Raw genomic sequence first — 22,463 nt, 5'->3', positions numbered from 1 at the left:
AATAAAATCACATCAATCAAAATTAAAAATATATTTCAAAATATTAAAGTAAATAAGAAAATATAGCTGTTTAAGAGCACAGAGAGGTAGAATCGCTCTTGGCTAACATAAAGGAACAAAACATGCTTCAATCTACATGGTCTAACAGGAAGGCAAGGTTTTATTTGATTACCAAAAAAAGGGAGCCTGGCATCGGTGGCTCACACCTATACTAGCTACTCAGGAGGCAGAGATCAGGAAGATCAAAGTCAGCCCAAGCAAATAGTTCGTGAGAACCTATCTCAAAAACAAAAACCCTTAATTTAAAAAGGGCTGTTGGAGTGGCTCAAGGTGTAGGCCCTGAGTTCAAATCCAGAACTGCAAAAAAAAATGTTGGGGGAGAAGGTGGGCACTAGTGGCTCACACCTGTAATCCTAGCTACGTGGGAGGCTGACATTAGGAAGACTGTGGTTCAAGGCCAGCCCAGGCAAATAGTTCACAAGACACCATCTCCAAAATAACAAGAGCAAAATGAATTAGAGGCATGACTCAAGTAATAAAGCATCTTCTACTTTGTAAGTGCAAAGCCCTAAGTTCAAACCCCAGTCCCATAAAAAAAAAAAAATGGGGGGAAAAAAGAATACTATAGATACAACTATTCATTGACAACATTTGTTATTCATAAATTTCTTTAAAGAAATACCTTAAAGCATTATTCATTTCTATGTGTTTTTCCAGTTGTTCATTTTCTTTGCTCTCACTTTGACTTCTTTGGGAAACCTCTGTGTCTTCAACTTGTGCAGCTAAGTTAGTTGGAAATAGAAGTGGCAAAGGCAGTGAAAATCGTGGTGACGACGTCAGTGAGGATTTCCTTGACTTCATGTTGAAGCTCCCTGTATGGAATGTTCACTACATCACTTGGAACCTCAGTCACAAGTCACTCTATGAATTCAGAAGGACTGTGAAGCAATAAGTCCCAAATTCTACTAGCAAATTTGCCCTTGAAATTTCTAAAGGAAGAATCATTCATTAAATACACTGTTTTATGCCTATGTGACTGGATAAGAATATGACTTTAAGTAGTATTTTATCTGTTAAGTTGTGGGGAACTGGAAATAATGGTTCTAGGAAGACATTCATACTTACAGATCAACTGCCTTCCCACCTAGTGATATGGCGACTCCAGGCCTCTTCAGGATACTTTCTTATCCCTGCCCAGTACAGCTTGTGCGCTCCATCCTGTTGTTCAAAGCCAGAGAGAGTTACAGATCTTGTTTGGGTTGTCATTTTTTTTTTGGTTTTGGTTTTGGTTTTATTTTTGTTTGCTTATTTATTTTTGCAGTGTTGGGGACTGAATCCAGGACCTTGGGCATGCTTGGGAAGTGCTCTACCACTGAATTACATCCCAGTCCAGCCCATTGTTTTGATTCTTGACCCTGCCTTCACTCACATCTGATATTTTTAGTTCCTAGGTCTTTGAGCCACAGCTCTCTGCAACTCCCTCATAGGGCAAGGTCCTAACACAGCTGGCTTGAACACTGAAGTCTGGACAAACACGGCTGTCTCCTGGATATCTCCATGGGAATGTATCACAGTTAACTCAAAGTCAACATGTTCAAACTGCAACTTTATGCTTTCCCTCCAAAATCTTTTCTTACCATCAACTTATTGGGGCTGGAAATGGTGAGTTCTTGGTAGAATTGGCCAATGGAAATTGGAAATACCATGTCTTAGTGCTGTCATCATCATTCCATGACTTCCCCTACTGATGCAGAAGTAGGCAGCAGGTTGCATCTTGTACTGGCTCCCCGTTCCTCTGCCTCCAGCTTTGCCTCCAGACTACAGGCCCTGCTGACCATTTACAGTCTCAAGCCTATCAGCAGATGGTACACATTTTCCTTTTAAAACATTCAAACAGGCTGGGGCCAGCTACTTGGGAGGCTAAGGCAAGAGGAGCACAGGAGCCCACAAGTTCTAGACTAACCTGAACTACATAGAGACACCCCTGTCTCAGAACAAATCAAAACATTCAAACAATACAGAAATGTTCTGGTAGAAGAAAAGCAAAGCCTACCTTTAACCAAGTAATTCACCAAAAGTAGGTTGTGCATTGTTATAGGCCAGATCCTGTGTATGTGTATTTTGCTGTATTAGCGAAAACATAGACAATCGATTTTCAAACTCAAGTACTTTGTGTCTGTGTGTGTCTGTGTGCGTGTCTATGTCTGTGTGTGTGTGTCTGTGTGAGTGTGTGTTTCTGTGTGTCTGTGTGTCAGTGTGTGAGAGAGTGTGTCTCTGTGTCTGTGTGTATGTGTGTGTCTATGTGAGTGGTTGTGTGGGCGTGGATGTCTGTATGGGTGTGGGTGTGTCTGTGTGTGTCTGTGTGTGAGTGTGTCTGTGCGAGTGTGTCTGTGTGTGTGAATGTGTACCTGTGTGGGGGGTGTCTGTATGTAAAGTGTGTGAGAAAGTGTGTGTCTGTGTCTGTGTGAGAGTGTGTGTGTCTCTGTGTGTCTGTGTGCCTTTGTGTGTGTGCATCTGTGTGGGGGGGTCTGCGTTGTGTGTCTCTGTGTCTGTGTGTGGGTGGTGTGTCTGTGTGGGTGTGTCTGTGTATGAGTGTGTGTCTGTATGTGAGTGTGTGAGAGTGTGTCTGTGTGTGAGTGTGTCGGTGTAGGTGTGGGTGTCTGTGGGGGTGTGTGTCTGTGTGTGTGTCTGTGAGTGTGTCTGTGTATGAGTGTGTGAGAGTGTGTCTGTGTGTGAGTGTGTGTGGGTGTGTCTGTGTATGAGTGTGTGTCTGTATGTGAGTGTGTGAGAATGTGTCTGTGTGTGAGTGTGTCGGTGTAGGTGTGGGTGTCTGTGGGGGTGTGTGTCTGTGTGTGTGTCTGTGAGTGTGTCTGTGTATGAGTGTGTGAGAGTGTGTCTGTGTGTGAGTGTGTGTGGGTGTGTCTGTGTATGAGTGTGTGTCTGTATGTGAGTGTGTGAGAATGTGTCTGTGTGTGAGTGTGTCGGTGTAGGTGTGGGTGTCTGTGGGGAGGTGTCTGTGTGTGTGTGTGTCTGTGTGTGAGTGTGTGAGAGTGTGTCTGTGTGTGAGTGTGTGTGTGTCTGTGTATGAGTGTGTGTCTGTATGTGAGTGTGTGAGACTGTGTCTGTGTGTGAGTGTGTGAGAATATGTCTGTGTGTGAGTGTGTGAGAATGTGTCTGTGTGTGAGTGTGTCGGTATAGGTGTGTGTGTGTGTGTGTGTGTGTGTGTGTGTGAGAGACACTGGGGGATTGAACCCAGGGCTTTCTCTCATGCTTGCTCTGCCACTTGAGCCACTCCATTAAGTCCTTTTGCTTTTAGTTTGTTTTCAGACAAGGTCTTACTCGAACTTTGCCTGAGCTGCCCTCAAAACATTATCCTTCCCTCTGCCTCCCTAGGAGCTGCGATTACAGTCATGACCACCATGCCTGGCTCAAGCACAATTTTTATACAGTCAGCTATACAAATTTTAAAGGTACAGCTTGATGAATTTTTATGTAAGAATAAATAAACCCCGTCAGGTTTTATTTTTGGTATTTTCTTTACAAATTATCAACACTATTAGAATATTATTTTGTATTTTCCTTCAATTTATCAATATTGTGTAGGGATTTTTTTTTTTTTTTGGTGGTACTGGGGTTTGAACTTGAACTTGGGACCTCATTCTTGCTAGGCAGGCACTCTACCTTTTGAGTCACTGCCAGCCCAGGGGTAGGGATTTCAAAGTTAGTACCTATTACTCTATCTCCTCCTTTTTATGCCAGTACTGTGGATGGGATCCAAGGCCTTGAAAATACTGCACAGGTACTCTACCGCTGAACTACATCTCCAAACTTTTCCTCCTCTGAGAGGTCTCATTCTGTTGCCCAGGCTGGCTTCAAACTTGTGATCCTCCTGCCTTGGCCTCCTGAGTACTGGGATTACAGAAGTGTATACCATGTCTGACTTACTTCATTACTTCAACTGTTGTATTATAGAATGCCACAGTAAATATAACGATAAATAGGGATTATTTAACCACTTACCTAGAATAATGGGAAAACTTTTTTTGCTATATTAACATTACAATGAACGTGAACACATGTATACCAGCCTCTTGGTGAGCCTGGTCACTTGCTGAGTGTCCAAACCACAGACAGTTTGCAAGTCAGAGAAGAGGGAGCAAGGGCAAGGGCCTGAAGGCATGAGCTTAAGTGGATGACTTACTGGGTGCTCTCAGTCAGGTCTTTTAGCCAGTTTGGGCCACAAATTTGTCCCCTGGGAAACAGATATAAAATAGTAACCTTGCTAAACTGGTGTGGAGTGAAAAAAGTCTGGTACACAGATGCTCAATAAGCAAATGTTGCTATCATTAACAGTAACCTCATGATATTATATAGTAACCCAACATTTCATAACCATCTTGACACACATTTCCATTAAGTTCTCTCCTCCTGATTAATTTTCATTTTTTTTTTTTCAACACAAGGTGTCACTATGTTGCCCAGGCTGGTCTCAAACTTTCAGGCTCAAAGTAACCTCCTGCTTCAGCCTCCCAAATAGCTGAAGAGTTGGAACTACAGACACCTGCTACCATGCCTGCCTTCGTCCACCTTTCCTTCTGCTCACTTTGACCCTCCTTATGCCTATGTGTACCCTCACTACTTGAGCTCCTATCATCTTTGTCTGTATAAAGATGCATATACACACAGACATACACAAACACACATTTAAAAAGCAACTTGGGGCTCGTGGTGTAGCAAGAGATAGAGTACTTAACTAGCATGTTTGAGGTCCTGAGTTTGATCCCCAGCATCACTAAAAATAAAAAGCAACTTGTAGGAAATAGTGGCATAAAACATGAGATATGGCTGTTTCAGAATCTGAATCCTTTCGTGTTCTTGAGAATATCACACGTCCATCAAATGTTAACTTACATGTAACTATTAGTGCTGCTCAATCATAAGGGAAAAAAATAAGGTAACTTACTAAGGGAGAGGATTACAAAACCAGTGTACAAAAACCAAAACAACTATTTTAAAAATAGAAAAGAAAGCTGGGCCCCAGTGGCTCATGCTTATAATCCTAGCTTCTCAGGAGGCAGAGATCAGGAGGATCGTGGTACAAACCCAGCCCAGGCAAATAGTTCACGAGACCCTATCTTGAAAAAATCCTTCATAAAACGGGGCTGGAGGAGTGGTTCAAGGTGCAGGCCCTGAGTTCAAAACCCAGTACTCGAAAAATAAATAAATAAATAAAATAAAAAATAATAAAACTACAGGGAACTGGTAGTGTGGCCCAGTGGTAAAGCATGTTCAAGGTCCTGGATTCAATTCCCCAGAACTGCCAAAAAAAAGAAGAAGAAGAAAAAAGAGAGAAAGAAGGAAACAAACAAACAAAAAGCTTCAGGCTGAGCCATAGCTCAGTGTTAGCACACTTGCCTAGCCTGCACAAGGCACTGTCTGATAACCAGAACCCAAAGACAAAACAAAATAAAGACAAACCTAACATAAAGTTCTATAAAGAACATAAAATGAGCAAAGGCAAATACTCACCTTGTTCTTGGAAATTTTAATAGTGTATAGATCATCCCCAGAGAAAAAACATTTACAACTTACATAACTTATAAAGTATTAAAGTCCAGAATATGTAAAGATATCAATACCGTAAACAAATCAGTATTTTTTAAAAAGCACACACACATACACAGCAAGTTATGGCGGCACACACCTGTAATCCTAGCACTTGGGAGGCTGAGGCAGGAGACCTGTGAGCTTGAGCACAGCTTGGGTTATATAGTGAGACCTTGTCTCAAAAAACAATATGGGCTGGCAGCATGGCTCAAGCAGTAGAGCACCTGCCTAGCAAGTACACAGCCCAGAGTTCAAACCCCAGTACTGACAAAAAATAATTTAAAAAAAACAAACAAACAAGTCTCTTCTCCCCAAAAGGCTGAACACTTGAGAAACACTTTACAAGAAGAATTAGGACTAACCAATGACATGAAAGCTATGCTACCTCGGTGAACTCAGGAGATGCAGATTGACACTATAATGGGTAGTATATCCTTCCTGCCATATTGGCACAATGCACTTGGGTCTGACCTTCCAAATGTGGGTGAGGATTTGAATTCATCAGAACTTTTAATCACAGCACTACCGGTGGGAGAAAAGATCAACATAATCACTTCAGAAAAACAGCATGACCACCAACTGTACATTGAAGATGTTCCTGTTCCAAGAGGTCTGCAAACCACAGTCCATGGACCAATCTCTTCCAACCTCCTTCCGTTTTTTCATTTTTTTACATTTGAAATGAGATGTTTATTTAGATCTTAAACATCTCCCCAAAGCTTGTGAATTGAAGGCCTGGTCTCCAGCTGGGGGTGCCAGTGAGAGGTGGTGGAATTTCAGGAATTTGGAGGAAGTTATGTCACTGGAGTTGTACCTTGGAAGATAGATTAGGACCCCACCACCACCACCCACTTTGTCTCCCTGCACCAATGAGGTAGCAGTTTTGCTCTACCATGTGCTTTGGAAATGTTGTACACTTTGTCACAGGTCTGAAGCAATAAGGCCAAGTGACATGAACTAAAATCTCTAAAACTGTGAGCCAAAATAAATCCTTCCCCCCTCCCACCTTTTTTTTTGGCACTACTGGAGTTTGAGCTCAGGGGTTCACATTTGCTGGGCAGGTGCTCTACCACTTGAGGTACTCTGCCAGCCCTCTTTTTATTCTGTTGTTTTTTTTGAGATAGGGTCTCAGGAACTATTTGCCCAGGGTGGCTTTGAACTTACATCCTCCTGATCTCTGACTCAATACCCAGCTAATCTTTCCTCCTTTCAAGTTGACTTTCTCAGGTATTTTGGCACAGCAACAAAAACTGACTAATACACAGGGTCTCCCTAAGTAGTCGAGACTCGCCTTAATCTTACAGTTTCCCTGCCCCAGCTTTCCAAGCTGGAGCTCTGGTACACACCACTGTGCCCAGCACCCCCACCTACTTTGGTATAGCTAGAAAGAAAAGAATGATTTTTAAATAGTTTGAATAAATCAAAAGTATAATATCCTATGATGTGAAAATCATACAAAATTCACATAGCAGTGTACATAAAATTCTTTTGGAGCCAGGCACTGATGGCCTATGCCTGTAATCCTAGCTACACAAGAGGCAGAGATCAGGAGGATCTAGGTTCAAAGCCAGCCCTTGGCAAATAGTTCAGAGACCCTATCTCAAAAAAAAAATCACAAAAAAGGACTGTGAGTGGCTCAGTGGTAGAGTGCCGGCCTAGCAAACATGAAACCCTGAGTTCAAACTCCAATACCACCAAAGAAAAAAAATTCTTTTGGAGTAAATCATTATCCATTCATGTGTACACAGTCTAATAACTGGTTTTTTTTTAAATAAAACAGAATAAGTATACTTTAGCAACTCGTGTGGTAGTAGACTCTCAAGGATGAGGCAAGATGATTTTGAGTTCAAGGCCACTCTGAGCTACAGAACAAGTTTAAGGCCAGCTTAAGTTATATAGCAAGATACTAGTTAAAAAAAAAGAATAAACATTGGCAACAGAAACCATAGGGCCTGAAGTGCTTAAAATATTTATTATGCAGGATGCCAAGATTGGGAGGATCAAGTTTTGAGGCCAGCCCAAGCAAATAGTTCACAAGACCCCATCTCCAAAATAACCAAACCAAAATGTACTAGAGGTGTGGCCCAAGAAATAGAGTGCCTGCTTTGCAATCATGAAGTCCTGGGTTCAAACCCCAATCTCATCCCCACCCAAAAATTTACTACATGGACATTAACAGAAAAATTTGCCAAACTCAGACATGTTCTTTCTCCTGGCCAGTCTGCTTTGTTATTTATACTGTAAAATCTATTACGTGTGTGTACCAGGAGGCATGCATTACATGGACAGATATTAGAATAACTGAGTCCTGGAAAGCTTGAAATTACCCAAATATCTATTAAAATACTCTAATGCTGCACGATAAACTACAACACGCACAGTAGCTTTAGAATATACACGTTTATTATCTCACAGTCTCTGTGAGTCAAAAGTTCAGTCATAGCTTAGCTGGATCCATTACAAGACTTCAGATGTTGATTAAGGTTGGGTTCTCATCTGGAGACTCAAATGGGGGAGGAGATACTTCCAAGTTCACTCAGGTTGGTGAACTAATTTTCTTTTCTTACTTTTTTCTTTGTCTCTCTCTCTCTTTTTTTTTCCTGTACTAGAGATTAAACCCATGGTTTCTTGAGTGCTCAAGCCACACCCCTAGCTCTTTTGTTTATATTTTGTTTTAGAGACAGGGTGTCACTACCTTTGCTTGTAGGAAGACTTCACAGTCCTCCCACTTCCACCTTCAAAGTCACTGGTATTACAGATGTGTGCCACCATGCCCAGCTCGAATTAATTTTCTTGTGCTTGTAGGATGAAGGACCCTGGCTTAGCTGCTTGTTGACTGGAGAGCAGACTTCATTTATAAAGACAACACTGAGCTCCTTGCCATGTGGGGACTGCTAACATGGCCTTTCTTCTTCAAAGCTAGCAATCGGGGCTGGGTTTTATATACCATAACAAAATCATGAAAGTAACATCTTATCATCATTTCCATATTTAATCATTTGAAGCTAGTCATAGGTCTCATCTACATTTAAGGGGAGGGGTATTTAAGGGATCTGAATATCAGAAAGTGGAAATCAGCAAGGATCACCTTTGAATGATTACTACAAGAATAAATAAATTGTGATGTATTTATGCAATGGAATATTACACCTCTGTGAAAATAACCACCCTAACTGCCCACACATGGAAGAATATCAGAAAGTGTGTACTGACCAAAAGAACTGCCAGTCACAATGAATCTATGCAGAATGATTCCTTTCATGGTAAGTTCATAAACTTGAAAACTAAAATATGTTGTTTAGGAAACAAATAGGTGTGATAAAACTAAAACAAAAAATGAGGTGATGATAATCCAAAATCTAAAACTGTATTTACTGAGCTGGGGGCATGGTTCAAGTGGTAGAATGCCTGCCTAGCAAGCAAGAGGCCCTCAGTTCAAAACCCAGTATTACCAAAAAAATTCAAATTAAAAAGCAAAACTTGCTGGTGGAGTGGCTCACGTGGTAGAGTACCTGCATAGCAAGCATGAGGCCCTGAGTTCAAACCCCAGTGCTGCCAAAGAAAAATTAAAATAAAAATAAATAAGTAAAACTGTAGTTACTGCGGAGAGGCCAGAAAGGAAAAAAATGAGACTGAGGTCTTCAAGGAAATGCTGATTTAATGATGGGTACCTTATTCTTCATAGTATTTCTATTGTATTTGATGTATACATTTTAAATGCTACTTTGTAGCTATTCATTATTTTTAGAATGAATGAGGCTTAGGCTGGGGACATGACCCAAATGGTAGAATGCCTGTAGCAAGCTTGTGGTCCTAAATTCAAAACCCAGTACTGTCAAAAAATAATTAAGAAAAATAATTGAGGCAGCATGATAGTGCTTAATAATAAGTGTTTGTGGTCATTCTCACCCTAGAGATGACCCACCTTCAGTCCATTGAAAGTGTGTTCTTCAAAAATATGAACTCCTTTAGTCTTCAAATGGCTGAACCTTTTCTGTCTACAAACAGAAAAAAAGAGTATTATTTTATAAATATATATAAACACCTATTTATATATGAACATAAAATATATATCCATTCCATAAAAAGAGTATCATCCATTTTTACCTCTCAAACAGCCTTTTGAAGTTTGTTCAACTCCTTCTCCTGTAGATCCCAGATTTGAGGGGATCTTAGGATGTCCTGATGATAAAAAATAATGTATAAAAGAGAATGTATGACACTAATGTGTTAAAACTGGCTATTTTACTATTTCTTTCTATAAATAGACTTCAGTAGACAATAAAAGTTGTATTTAAAAAAAAAAAAGTGTGTTCTTTTCCTAGTAAACCTTACTATCACTTTCACTGTGCTTTGAGTGTTGCCTGACTTCTCTCATATGACAGAAATATCCAGATAGCTACCCTGACCTTCGATAATGTTTTTGGTGCCATGACTAGGATCTCTTATGTCTGTTTCTGCAAGAGGTGCAAGCCACTTACAGAGTAAAAAGGTATGAGGACATACCTTTTTACTCTGCTCTGAAAGCACCTTTTACTGTTTGGTTTCTAACTGCCTTCTTTTCTTTACCTGGTGTGATCTTTGGGTGGCTTGGCTATGTGTGACTGGCTTTGAAGTTCCTTCCAGGTGCTGACTCTGCCATCCCTACTGGTTACTAAATGCCAGGTGCTTCCTTTTCCTATTGGGTGCTCACTCAGATCTGTAACCTGCTTTTTTCCATCATCTAAGAGACACCAACAGACCTCAGAGGACCCCTGCCAGATGTTACTTGGGCTGACTGGTTCTGCCCCAGTAACTTGCAGGATTGGGCTTGTTTGTTCCTTGTTAGAAAGACAGTTCAAACCTTATTGAAGCTGTCTCTAGAACTCCCTTTACATCAAATATTGTGATCTATGAGACCCTTATCTACCTTCCAATATCTAGCCCAGAGTGTGGACATTCAAGTTTATTTTTCCTTCAATGGACTCCTCCCTCTATCTGTCCCTATTGCTGCAATCTCTTGGATGGGACTGGGTTTCTCCCTTCTAGATCACCACCTCTGAGGGAAAGTTATTCCATGTAAGATCTTCTCCTATTATTAAGACATATCCTTTGTGGCTGCCCTATTGCTCCATCTTTTCAAGGGTTCTCTGTGTATTATCTAGGATTCAATTAGATGAAACTCTCCATGACCAAAGCAACACTTGTAGATAGATCAATGAAGCAGGATTGTTTCCTTCATTGAAGGAGTTGAGTTCACATCCATTTTCAGCTCTAGAGGGAATCTAGCCACAGGAAAACACAGATGTTGGAAGACAGGGATGTCAGGGGAGACTAGAAAGTGAACACTACCCTAGTTTCCTGACACTTGACAGATGTCTGATGAGCACCCCATAGAACACCTAGCATGTGGGTCGTGGGGACGCCCCTCCCTCAAACAAGGCTCAAGACGTCAGATTCTCTGGGAGGGGATGCCCTGTCCAGATGATGACAATTGGCTGTATTCCTTTCTTCCACATGGGAAACATATCATATGTTCCTGCAGACTCCTCATTGGAATGGATCCTTTAAAATGGGATAAATTTGACCCTGAAACTTTAAAACAAAAAACACATATTCTTTTGCAACACTGCTTGGCCACAATATGATCTTGGGTCTGGAGAAAAGTGGCCTCTAAATGTAGCCTTAACTATACCACCCATCTTCAATTGGAGTCTTTTTATAAGTGAGAGGGAGGCTGGTGTGTCTGGCCCATTCAGGACCAGATGATCCTCAGCTTCCTTCTATTCTGCTCTGCTGTCCTATCCCAAACACTGGTCTTCCCCACTCCTTCTAGCATTGTTTGTGTGGTTTCTCTCATCTACCTTATAGAACTAGTTTGTCTATCATTTAATGAAATCTGGCATCAGTGGCTCATACCTGTAATTCAATCTACTTGGGAGGCTGAGACCAGAAGGATCACAGTTCAACAGCCCACGCAAATAACTTGTGAAACTGTTTCTCCAAAGTAACCAGAACAAAATGGACTGGAGGCATAACTCAGGCAGCAGAGTGCCTGCTTTGTAAGCACAAAGCCCTGAGTTCATACCCCAGTCCCACCAAAAAAAAAAAAAAAAAAGGTGTCTCATGATCTTTTTTTCAATGGAGACCTTCTTATCATTTAAAACTCCACAAAGACCCAATGGATCTTCTCCTCTTTGATGTTTCCTGAAGAATTAAACCCCTTTTTTTGTTTTCTTCCCTTCAGAAACCTCCTATTCTGTGTCTCTACTGCTCTAACCTTGCCGTGAAGGAAAGCTCTCCTCAGACAGTTTCATGCTGCTGGCTAGACTCCAGGCCCATTTGTCTTATCTTACTCCCCAGACTACCAGAAATTAGAAGAAGCACTCCCTAATTAGGGAAAGTCCCTTAAATTGATCCCACTGCCTGCAGCCTCTAGGGGTCCAAACAAAAGAAAAAAGAAAATTTCCCATTTGTTTGTTCTGTTTTTGGTTTGTGCTTGTGTGTTGTTGTGTAATAGGGCTTTATATTCTGTCTGAAAGCCCTTTGGAAAAAGTTTGTGGTTATGGACTTCACATGAGGGGATGGCGAGGAAATGCTGCTATGGTGGTGGCATGTTAAAATAAGACCCTGAAGACCACCAGGGTCACAACTGAAGACACAGAAACAGAGAATTGTCTTAGCAATGCAAAATTTACTTCTGCAGAAGGGTGTGCAAGCACACAGGCACAAAAAGCATGAGGAGTAGACCATAGGTCCACATTTGTAATCCTGATGCAGTGGGGCCCTGCCCCCTTTACTCGGATTGGTTGAGTTCAGGTGCAAAATCTGTTCCTGATTGGCTAATTTGGGGGGCGGGATAGGTAGTAATTTCATTGCCAAAATGGAGCTCAGTGAACCAGAACCCAGAACTGCAAGCAACTAAGATGACCACATTTTGATAGAAAAGACTATTTTCCTCACAGGGGCCACCACCACACCTCCTCCAGCAGCCCAACTCTACAGCAGTCATCACCATGATGGCATCAGGAGGGCACCATGGTGGCACTAGGACACAGGCAGGAGGTCCACACCATCCTGTTATTGCCTAGGGAAAATCAAAATTAACCTGTAACTGAAAGGACTATCTGCAAGTACTAAAAATTACTATAATTGTATATATATTTTTTAAATATCAGTCTATTAAACATTGGGCAAAAAACTTAATTTGCCCCTGAAATTTGAGAAGATAACTGACCAGTCACTGTGCCCTATTTTCAAGACTTACGTGCTTGTGAAGCAGGCACTCCTCTGTTTGAGCCACAACCTCCAGTCCATTTTGCTCTGGTTATTTTTTCTTTTTGGGCAGTACTGGGATTTGAAATCAGGGCCTCACACTTGCTAGGCAGGCACTCTACCACTTGAGCCACTCCACCAGCCTTGTTTTGTACTGGGTATTTTTGAGATAGGATCACTTGAACTATTTGTCTGGGCTGGCTTCAAACTGAGATCCTCCTTGTCTCTGTCTCCTGAGTAGCTAGGATTATAGGTGTAAGCCACTTTGTGCTTGGCTGTGATGGTTCTTAAGTTACTAAATGTTAATATGTAAAAGTTATCTCTTTAAAAGAATAGGTTATTTTGTCTAAATCAGGTCTAACTAAAATGAAGGCATTCAGGAATCAATTCTTAGGCTTGAACTAAAGGAAGAAAAAGTTTTTAATTCAAGCAGTAACCTGCAAAAGGATCTTGAAGTTTAGTTGTTTGGACATGATCACAATCTGTTTATTCTGTCATAAATATAATAAATTAAAATAAAATAAAAGCCCTTTTACAATATACTAATCTATTAACAAACATGTTTTTGTAAATTGCTTTTGTATAGATTGACAGATTGCTTTCTTCTTGGTGCTTCATTGAAATATAAGGCTACTTAAAGAATTTTATATTAGGAAATAAGTCTATTTGGGTCACTGGCACTGTCTCCCTAACTTGTAAGAGATCTATTAGTTTTTCTTTTCTCTTTTTTTTCCTTGGTGGCACTAGAGTTTGAACTCAGGACCTCACTCTTCCAAGGCAGATGTTCTTACCACTTGAGCCACTCCACCAGCCTGAAAGAGATCTAAGGCTTTGACTTTTGTACACCTATGGAGGCAGGCTAGAATTTGGTACTCATAGACAAATATTACCTTTCAGATTTACCACTCTCTGGTTCAGGGACCACCCTCATCTTGTGGGGAAACACATACGCCCGTCCCACTCATTGATTATTGGATGAGAATCATCTGGCTCTGCCCTTCCGAGGGATTAGTGTAGGTTTTAAAAGCACCTGGAAGCCAGGAGCCTGTGGCTCACACCTGTCATCCTAGCTATACAGGAGGCAGATCCGGAGGATCTCAGAACACCCTGGGAAAATAGTTCTTGAGATCCTATCTCAAAAAAATCCAAATGGCTGGCAGAGTGGTTCAAGGTATAGGGCCTGAGTTCAAACCCCAGTACCACAAAAAAAAAAAAAAAAAAGGTATCTGGAAAAGAAGTCTGCCAGCAGACTCCACCTGTACCCATCATGTTCCCTTTTCTTTCCTAACTTTTAATAAACTCCCTTTACACCCACATGTCCTGCCATGGATTCTTCTATGTGGGACAAAGAATTTGGAAGTCTTCTGATCACAGATCGCACTAGCACCAAGTTAACACTATTATCTTACCTAGCCAAAGATTCTGAATTTTAAGCAAAAGAAGAAAGCTAAACTAATATGTATATGTGACATCTGTGTAGTTGTGATGTTGCAGAAGGGCTCAGACAGAGGCAGAAAGGGCACCAAAGCTTTCAGGAAGCAAGTTTATTAAAAATAGCAAGCTATCAGCGACTGAGAGGACTTGAGTCCATAGGCTGAGCCCCAAAAACAAAGGGGGCTTTCCTTATATACCATTTAGAATGGGTTATAGAAATGGTGGGTACAGCTTGTCCCATATATTGTCACATGTTATTTCATTGGCCACTTTACCCTCTAGGGTGAGGTAACCCTTCTCTCATCTCCAGGTAACATTCCCCAACTCTAGTTTTTCTTTGTTTCACTGTAGCACTCATTTATCTCCCTTCCCCCTCCCTGACTTCCTGCCACAGTGATGCTAATTGTTGCTGGCCCCTTTTTATGTTTGATGTATTTCTGTTCCTCAAACATATAAGCCTTCTAGAATGCAAATGTTGGGAAAAAACAAAAACAAGAAAAACTTTACCAAGCTGGTGCTAAGTTAAAATTTTTTTTTTTTTTTTTTTAGGTTTTTTTCGAGATAGGGTTGCTCTCGAACTATTTGCCCAGGCTGGCTTCAAACCTCGATCCTTCTGATCTCTGCCTCCTAAATTGCTAGGATTATTGTTGTGAGCCACGGGCACCTGGCCTAAGTTAAAGTTATTAATGATGCTAGCTAGCCATTTGCAGGCTGTGTCCATCATTCCTACTTGTAACAAGAAAACTTAATGGACTCCAGGTAAGCCCAGCCTAAAAGCCACTCCTACTAAGCCTCTTGGTGGCTTAAATTTGGCCAAAAGGGTCTTGTTGCCACTAATTCCCACCTGACCTGCCTGTCACTCCCATCCAAGGTGGGATAAGATCATACCAACCATATCTCATCCCAGCAACAAGGGAAGATTTACTGGGACAAAGCTTCTCCTAGCAATGAGAGACCTTTCAGAGACAAACAGATTGGAAGAAAATTGTTCAGACGAGGGGAAACTGTCAGAATCCAAATGGATTCACTTGTTCCTAACCTTCCAAAAGTAACTAAAGTTGAGAAGTTAAAATTAAATGGTTTATAGCATGATAACCTGAGCCCCAGACTATCTACCTTCCAACTGGACAGGAACTTGCCCTTTTGCCTTTCTATCACCCACTATTTGCATAGCTTCAGGAAGAACTCAGATGCTCCTCCTTATTAAGTTTTATTAATAGTTGTACAGGGGGACACTTTGTACAATTTACTATTTGTCTAAAATACATCTTAGTTAGGTTGACCCTCTCTGTGGTTCTCCTTCTTTCCTCCTCCCATTTTTTAGAACAATTTCAACAGGTTTCACTTTTCATATATGGATACAAAATACATCCATCATTATATGCTTAATTTCTTAAGCAAGTTTATTTCCTCTCATCTCCAGGCTATAAAACTACAAATGATACAGCTCAAGGGCTGACTCGACTAAACTCTGAAACACGCTCCTCCTCTTTGAACACAACTACTGCCGGTTAAGATCTCCAAAAGGTATGTCCACCACTAACTTAACCCTAACCCTAGTCCATGGCCTAACATTAACAATAACACTCTCCCTGTATATAACACTAACCCTAACCATAGGCCTAACCCTAACCCTAACCCTAGCACTAGCTCCAGGCCTAACCCTAAAAATAACACTATACCCAACTCTAACCCTAACACAGGTCTAGCCCTAGTCAGAGCCCTATCCCTAACCCTAATTCTAACTCTAGCCCTAGGCCTAACATTAACACTAACTATAATCCTAACCCTTACCCTAGCCTTTGGTCTGTCACTAACAATAACCCTCACTGTAACCCTAATCCTAAACCTAGCACTAGGCCTGACACTAACAATAACCCTAACTCTAACCTTAACCCTGACCCTAACCCTAAGCCTACCCCAGGTTTTACACTATCAATAATTCTAACCCTAAATATAAACCTAACCCTAGGCCTAACATTAACAATAACCCTAACCCTAAACCTTGCCTTAGCCTTAGGCCTAATCTTAACCCGAATCCTAGCTCTAGGCCTAACACTAACAAAAAGGGACCCCCTGGATTCCCTAAGACCTGGGATCCCAGAAGTCTCCATTGACAGAGAGAAAGGGCAAGAGACCTAAGCCTATACCCCATATCAACAGGAAGTAGCCAAAGATTGAATTTGACTTCCCATTCCCTTTAAGATTTTGTTGTCTCTAGTCCCTGAGGAAGAATGATAGGTAGATGTTAGCCATAAGCAACACAGATATGCAAAGAGAACAAAAAAGAAGGATCCTTCATGGTCTCCAATCCTAAGGGGGGAACAATGTTAGGTAGCAAGGAAATAGAAACAGGGACCACAGAGGAAGCAATCACAAGGTCTCTGGTGTCTAGCTTTTTTTTTTTTTTCCCCCTAACTAGCTGTGAACTTGTAATCTTCCTTCTCCACTTCCTGAGTAGGTGGATTACAGGCATGGACTGCCATGCCCAGCTCTTTATATAAACTATTTTACATATTTTTATCTTTTAAAAATAAATGCAGGGGAAGGGGGCAGGGTGAAGTGGGGAGAAATGACCCAAACATTGTATGCACATATGAATAAAAGAAAAAATAAATAAATAAAAATTAAAAAATAAAAATAAATGCAGGGATGGTTCAACATATGCAAATCATTAAATGTAATACAGCATATTAACAGAAGCAAAGACAAAAACCACTTGATCATTTCAATAGATGCAGAAAAAAATTCAACACCATTTCATGATAAAAGCTCTAAGAAAACTAGGAATAGAAGGAATGTACCTCAACATTGTAAAAACTATATATGACAAACCTGTAGCCAACATCATACTTAATGGGGAAAAATTAAAACCATTTCCCTTAAAGTCAAGAACAAGACAAGTGTGCCCAATTTCCCCACTCCTATTCAACATAGTCCTGGAATTCCTAGCCAAAGCAATAAGGCAAGAAGAAGAAATAAAAGGAACACAAATAGGTAAATAAATAGTCAAAGTATCCCTATATACAGACAACATGATCCTATACCTCAAAGACCAAAAAAACTCCACCCCAAAACTCCGAGACACCACAAACAACTTTAGCAATGAAGCAGGATACAAAATCAACTTACAAAAATCAGTAGCCTTTCTATACACCAACAATGAACCAATTGAGAAAGCATATAGAAAAAACAATTCTATTTACAATAGTCTCAAAAAAAAAAATCAAATACCTAGGAATAAACTTAACACAAGATGTAAATTATCTCTACAAGGAAAACTATAAACCATTGAAAAAAGAGATTGAAGATGACTACAGAGGTGGAAAGATCTCCTGTGCTCATGGATTGGTAGAATCAACATAGTAAAAATGGCTATACTACCAAAAGCAATCTACAAGTTCAATACAATTCCCATCAAAATCCCAATGACATTCATCAGAGAGATGATAAAATCTACCCTAAAATTCACTTAGAAACACAAAATACCTCAAATAGCCAAGGCAATACTGAGCAAAAAGAGCAATGCTGAACATATCACAATACCTGACTTCAAACTGTACTACAGAGTCATAGCAGTAAAAACAGCATCAGCATGATCCTGGCACAAAAAACAGATGTGAAGTCCAGTGGAACAGAATAGAGGACCCAGATCTGAATCCACACAGCTATGCCCACCTTATTTTTGACAAAAGTACCAAAAACATACAATGGAGAAAAGACTGCCTTTTTAACAAATGTCACTGGGAAAAGTGGATATCTGCCTACAGAAAACTGAAACTAGATCCATGCCTGTCACCCTGTACTAGTATCAACTCAAAGTGGATTAAGGACCTCAATATAAGACCTGAAATCTTGAAGTTAGTACAGGAAAGAAAAGGGAATACTCTGGAAGCAATAGCTATAGGCAAGGACTTCCTCAGTGTAACTCAAGTGGCTCAGCAACTAAGAGAAAAGGTGGACAAATAGGACTACATGAAATTAAAAAACTTCTGCACAACAAAAGAAATGGTCTCTAAATTAAAGAGACCACCTACAGAGTGGGAGAAAATATTTGCCAGCTATACATCAGACAAGGGACTGATAACCAGAATATACAGGGAACTAATAAAACTAAATTCCCCAAAATTCAATGAACCAATAAAAAAGTGGGCAACTGAACTAAACAGAACTTTTCAAAGGAAGAAATCCAAGTGACCAAAAAGTACAAGAAAAAATGCTCACCATCTCTGGCCATAAAGGAAATGCAAATCAAAACCACACTAAGATTCCACCTCACTCCTGTTAGAACTGTGAGCATCAAGAACACTACCACCAACAAATGTTGGTGAGGAAGGGGGATGGGGAAGGAACCCTCATACACTGCTGGTAGGAATGTAAGCTAGTACAACCACTTTGGAAAGCAATATGGGACTTCTTAAAAAAGAACCAGCAATCCCACTCCTAGGGATATATCCAAAGGAATGCGACTCAGATTATTACAAATGCACCTGCACACCCATGTTTATTGCAGCACTATTCACAATAGCCAAGCTATGGAAACAGCCAAGATGCCCCACTACCAACGAACAGATTAAGAAAATGTGGTATTTATACACAATGGAATTTTTCTCAGCCACGAAGAAGAACAAAATTTTGTCACTCACAAGTAAATGGATGGAACTGGAGAACATCATCTTAAATGAGATTAGTCAGGTTCAGAAGGCCAAAAATTGCACGTTCTCCCTCATATGTGGATTATAGACCTAAAACAAATGCAGAAATATTATTGGACATGAGTCACACACTAAAGGGAGAACACTCAAAGGAGGAATAAGGAAAGGGAAGAAAACCTAAAACTTGAAAGTGGTTGATGTGCTTACTGTAGAGGAGCAAATAAAGTAATCTTAAACTGGCAGAGGTCACTATGGGAAGGGGACTAGGAAGTAGTGAAAAGGTCTGGTAGAGATGAGCCAATGTGGGTTGCAATACACAAGTGCATAGAAGCTATGCAAGGAATCTCTCTGTATAGCTATTTTATCTCAGACTAGCAAAAATGCTGTTTTTCCTATTATCTCTTACATTTTCTCTTCAACAAAATCATAGAACAAGAGGGCAGAACAGGGGAGGTGGCCCAAATAATGTATACATGTTAGTAAATGTAAAAACAATAAAATTAAAAAGAAAAAAAATTTTCACAGGAGGCCCAGTGCCTGTGGCTCACACCTGTAATCCTAGCTACTCAGGGAGCAGAGATCAGGAAGATCACAGTTTGAAGCCAGCCCAGGCAAATAATTTGCAAGACCTATCTTGAAAAACCCTTCACAAAAAAAGGCTGGTGGAGTGGCTGAAGATGAAAGCCCTGAGCTCAAGCCCAAGTACCATAAACAAACAAACAAAAAGGCTGGTGGAGTGGCTCAAACCCTGAGTTCAAACCCCAGAACCAAAAAAAATACATATATATTTCACAGATGTGGAGGTGCACACCTGTAATCCCCAGCACTTGGGAGTCTGAGGCAAAAAAAAAAAAAAAAAAGACAAAAGATCATAATAATTGTACTTGTTGACCATCTAATCTAATCAGGATGTGGAGATCAGGATTGATGCCAGTCAGGGCAAAAGTTAGCAAGACCTCACCTCAATCAATAAGTAAGGTGTGGTGGTAACAGCTATAACCCCAGCTATTCAGGAGGCTGAAGGTAGGAGGATTGAAGTCTGAGACCACCCTGGAGGTAAAACATAATATCCTATGTGAAAAATACCTAAAGCTTATAAGGACTAGGGGTGTGGCTCAAGTAGCAGAGCACTTGCCTAGGCAGGGTAAGGTCATGAGTTCAAACTGCAGTACTGCCAAAAAAGAATTATGCTTTTTTTTTTTTTTTGGAGGGATGGGTTTGAATTTAGGGTTTCACACTTGCAAAGTAGCTGCTCTTCCACTTTAGCCACACTCCAGTCCATTTTTGCCCTGGTTATTTTGGAGATGGGGTCTCATGAACTAGTTTCTCAGACTGGCCTTACATCATGGTCCTCCTGATCTCAGCCTCTCACATAGTTATAGACATGAGTCACCAGTGTTTGACTGTAATTTTTTTTTTTTTGTGGTACTGGGGCTTGAACTCAAGGCCCACACCTTAAGCCATTCCACCAACCCTTTTTGTAAAGGATTTTTTGAGATAGGGTCTCTCGGCTTTGAACAGAGATCCTCCTGATCTCTGCCTCCTGAGTAGCTAGGATTACAAGCGTGAGCCATTGGCACCTGGCTTGGCTGTACTTTCTAAAGTGGAAAAAACTTAGCAAATAAGTAGGCTCCGAATTTAAAAAAAAAAAAAAATTCTTTTTAACTTCTTCAATCCATCATCCAAAAATAGACTCACTGGCTGACATGAATCCTTTTAATATGGGTCAGAAAACAGAGAGATTTCACTTTACATATACTCAAGTTACAGAAACTGTTTTGTAACTTGCTTTTTTTTTTCTCTTTTACAGTACCAGGGTTTGAACTCAAGTCCTCATGTCTACTAGGCAGGTACTCTCCTACTCTGCCACAGCCCCAGCTCTGTAATTTGCTTTTTTACTTAGCAATACTACTGTTGACATTGTTTCATGATAGTTTACATGTATCTACCTCATTTTAAAAAATAACAACATAATATCCCATTGTAGGAATATACAAAGGTATTTCCTGTTTTCTCTATTGATCAGCAATCTGTCTATTAATAGCATTTGCACTTTGCAAACAATGTTGCAACAATAATAAACAATTCTTTGTTTATACATCCATAAGGTGAATTTCCAGTAATAGAATTTCTCTGTGAATGACTAAGTGTATTTTGAATTTTTCAGATTTATTCAACAATACTTTATTAAGGATGTGCTATGTGCCAGACAGTATTGTTAGTACTGATAATTTCATAAGGAAGAAAACAAATTTCTTCTTGCAAGTGGCACAGTGATCCATGGAAGAAAACAATTGATGACTTCATTAAAATAAAAAACTTGTGATCTGTAAAAGAGAATGAAAAGACAAGCCACAGACAGGATGAAAATGTTTTCAGGATACAGATCTGATAAGTGATCAGCATTCAAAACTTACAAAAACCTTTTAAAGCTTAACTTAAAAACAAAAAAATCCTTAACAGCCTGGCACAGGTGGATCACACCTGCATTCCTAGCTACTTGGGAAGCTGAAATCAAGAGGATTGAGGTTCAAGGCCAGCTCTGGCAAATAGTCAAAGAGCTCCAATCTTCAAAATAAGCAGAGTAGGGCTGGTGGAGCTGCTCAAGCGGTAAGAGCGCCTTCCTAGCAGGCATGAAGCCCTGAGTTCAAACCACAGTGCCACCAAAAAAAACCAAAAATATCCAAAAAAATCATAATCATAAAAATTACCAGAGCAATGCTGGTGGAGTAGCTCAAGTGGTATCAAGCATGAGGCCGTGAGTTCATAGCTCAGTCCCATCCAAAAAAAAATCCTCAACAATGCAATTTTTTTGGTGACATGGAAGTTTAAACTCAGGACCTTGGTAGGCAGGTCATCTTACTACTTGAGCCACTCCATCAGACCTTTTTTGTGATGAGTGTTTTCAAGATAGGGTCTCACAAACTGTTTGCCTGGGCTGGCTTCAAACAGATCCTCCTGATCTCTGCCTAACAAAGCAATTTAAAAATGGGCATCCATATCTCCACTCCTATTCAACATAGTACTGGAATTCCTAGCCAGAGCAATTAGGCAAGAAGAAGGAATAAAAGGAATACAAATAGGTAAAGAAACTGTCAAAATATCCCTATTTGCAGACGACATGATCCTATACCTTAAAGACCCAAAAAACTCTACTCAGAAGCTTCTAGACATCATCAATAGCTATAGCAAGGTAGCAGGATATAAAATCAACATAGAAAAATCATTAGCATTTCTATACACTAACAATGAGCAAACGGAAAAAAGAATGTATGAAAACAATTCCATTTACAATAGCCTCAAACAAAATCAAATACCTAGGTGTAAACCTAACAAAAGATGTGAAAGACCTCTACAAGGAAAACTATACACTTCTGAAGAAAAAGATTGAGGAAGGCTATAGAAAGGGGAGAGATCTCCCATGCTCATGGATTGGTAGAATCAACAGAGTAAAAATGTCGATACTTCCAAAAGTAATCTACATGTTTAATGCAATTCCCATCAAAATTCCAA

At 40.3% G+C, this 22,463-nt stretch overlaps 1 protein-coding gene and 1 long non-coding RNA gene across 2 annotated transcripts in view; both read right to left on the bottom strand.

Annotated features, from left to right (window-relative positions):
• Pp2d1 (protein phosphatase 2C like domain containing 1) overlaps positions 1 to 861 on the bottom strand; it is a 50,762-nt gene extending 49,901 nt beyond the window's left edge. The window contains exon 1 of the mRNA XM_020173397.2: positions 683 to 861. Within this exon, the coding sequence (XP_020028986.2) occupies positions 683 to 861 (179 nt within the window). The remainder of the gene's footprint in view (positions 1 to 682) is intronic.
• A 279-nt stretch (positions 862 to 1,140) lies between these two features.
• Positions 1,141 to 19,042, bottom strand: LOC141411336 (uncharacterized). Its single transcript, XR_012436102.1, has 4 exons — positions 18,942 to 19,042; positions 9,715 to 9,789; positions 9,533 to 9,605; positions 1,141 to 1,218 (listed from the first exon to the last, which is right to left on the bottom strand). It is a non-coding gene; the product is annotated as an uncharacterized lncRNA (long non-coding RNA).
• Positions 19,043 to 22,463: the final 3,421 nt, after the last annotated feature.

The sequence above is a fragment of the Castor canadensis genome, chromosome 10, assembly GCF_047511655.1.
Source record: "Castor canadensis chromosome 10, mCasCan1.hap1v2, whole genome shotgun sequence".
Classification (NCBI taxonomy): Eukaryota; Metazoa; Chordata; class Mammalia; order Rodentia; family Castoridae; genus Castor; species Castor canadensis.
Note: the sequence above shows the minus strand (reverse complement) of the source record. Positions and strands in the feature narration are given on the sequence as shown.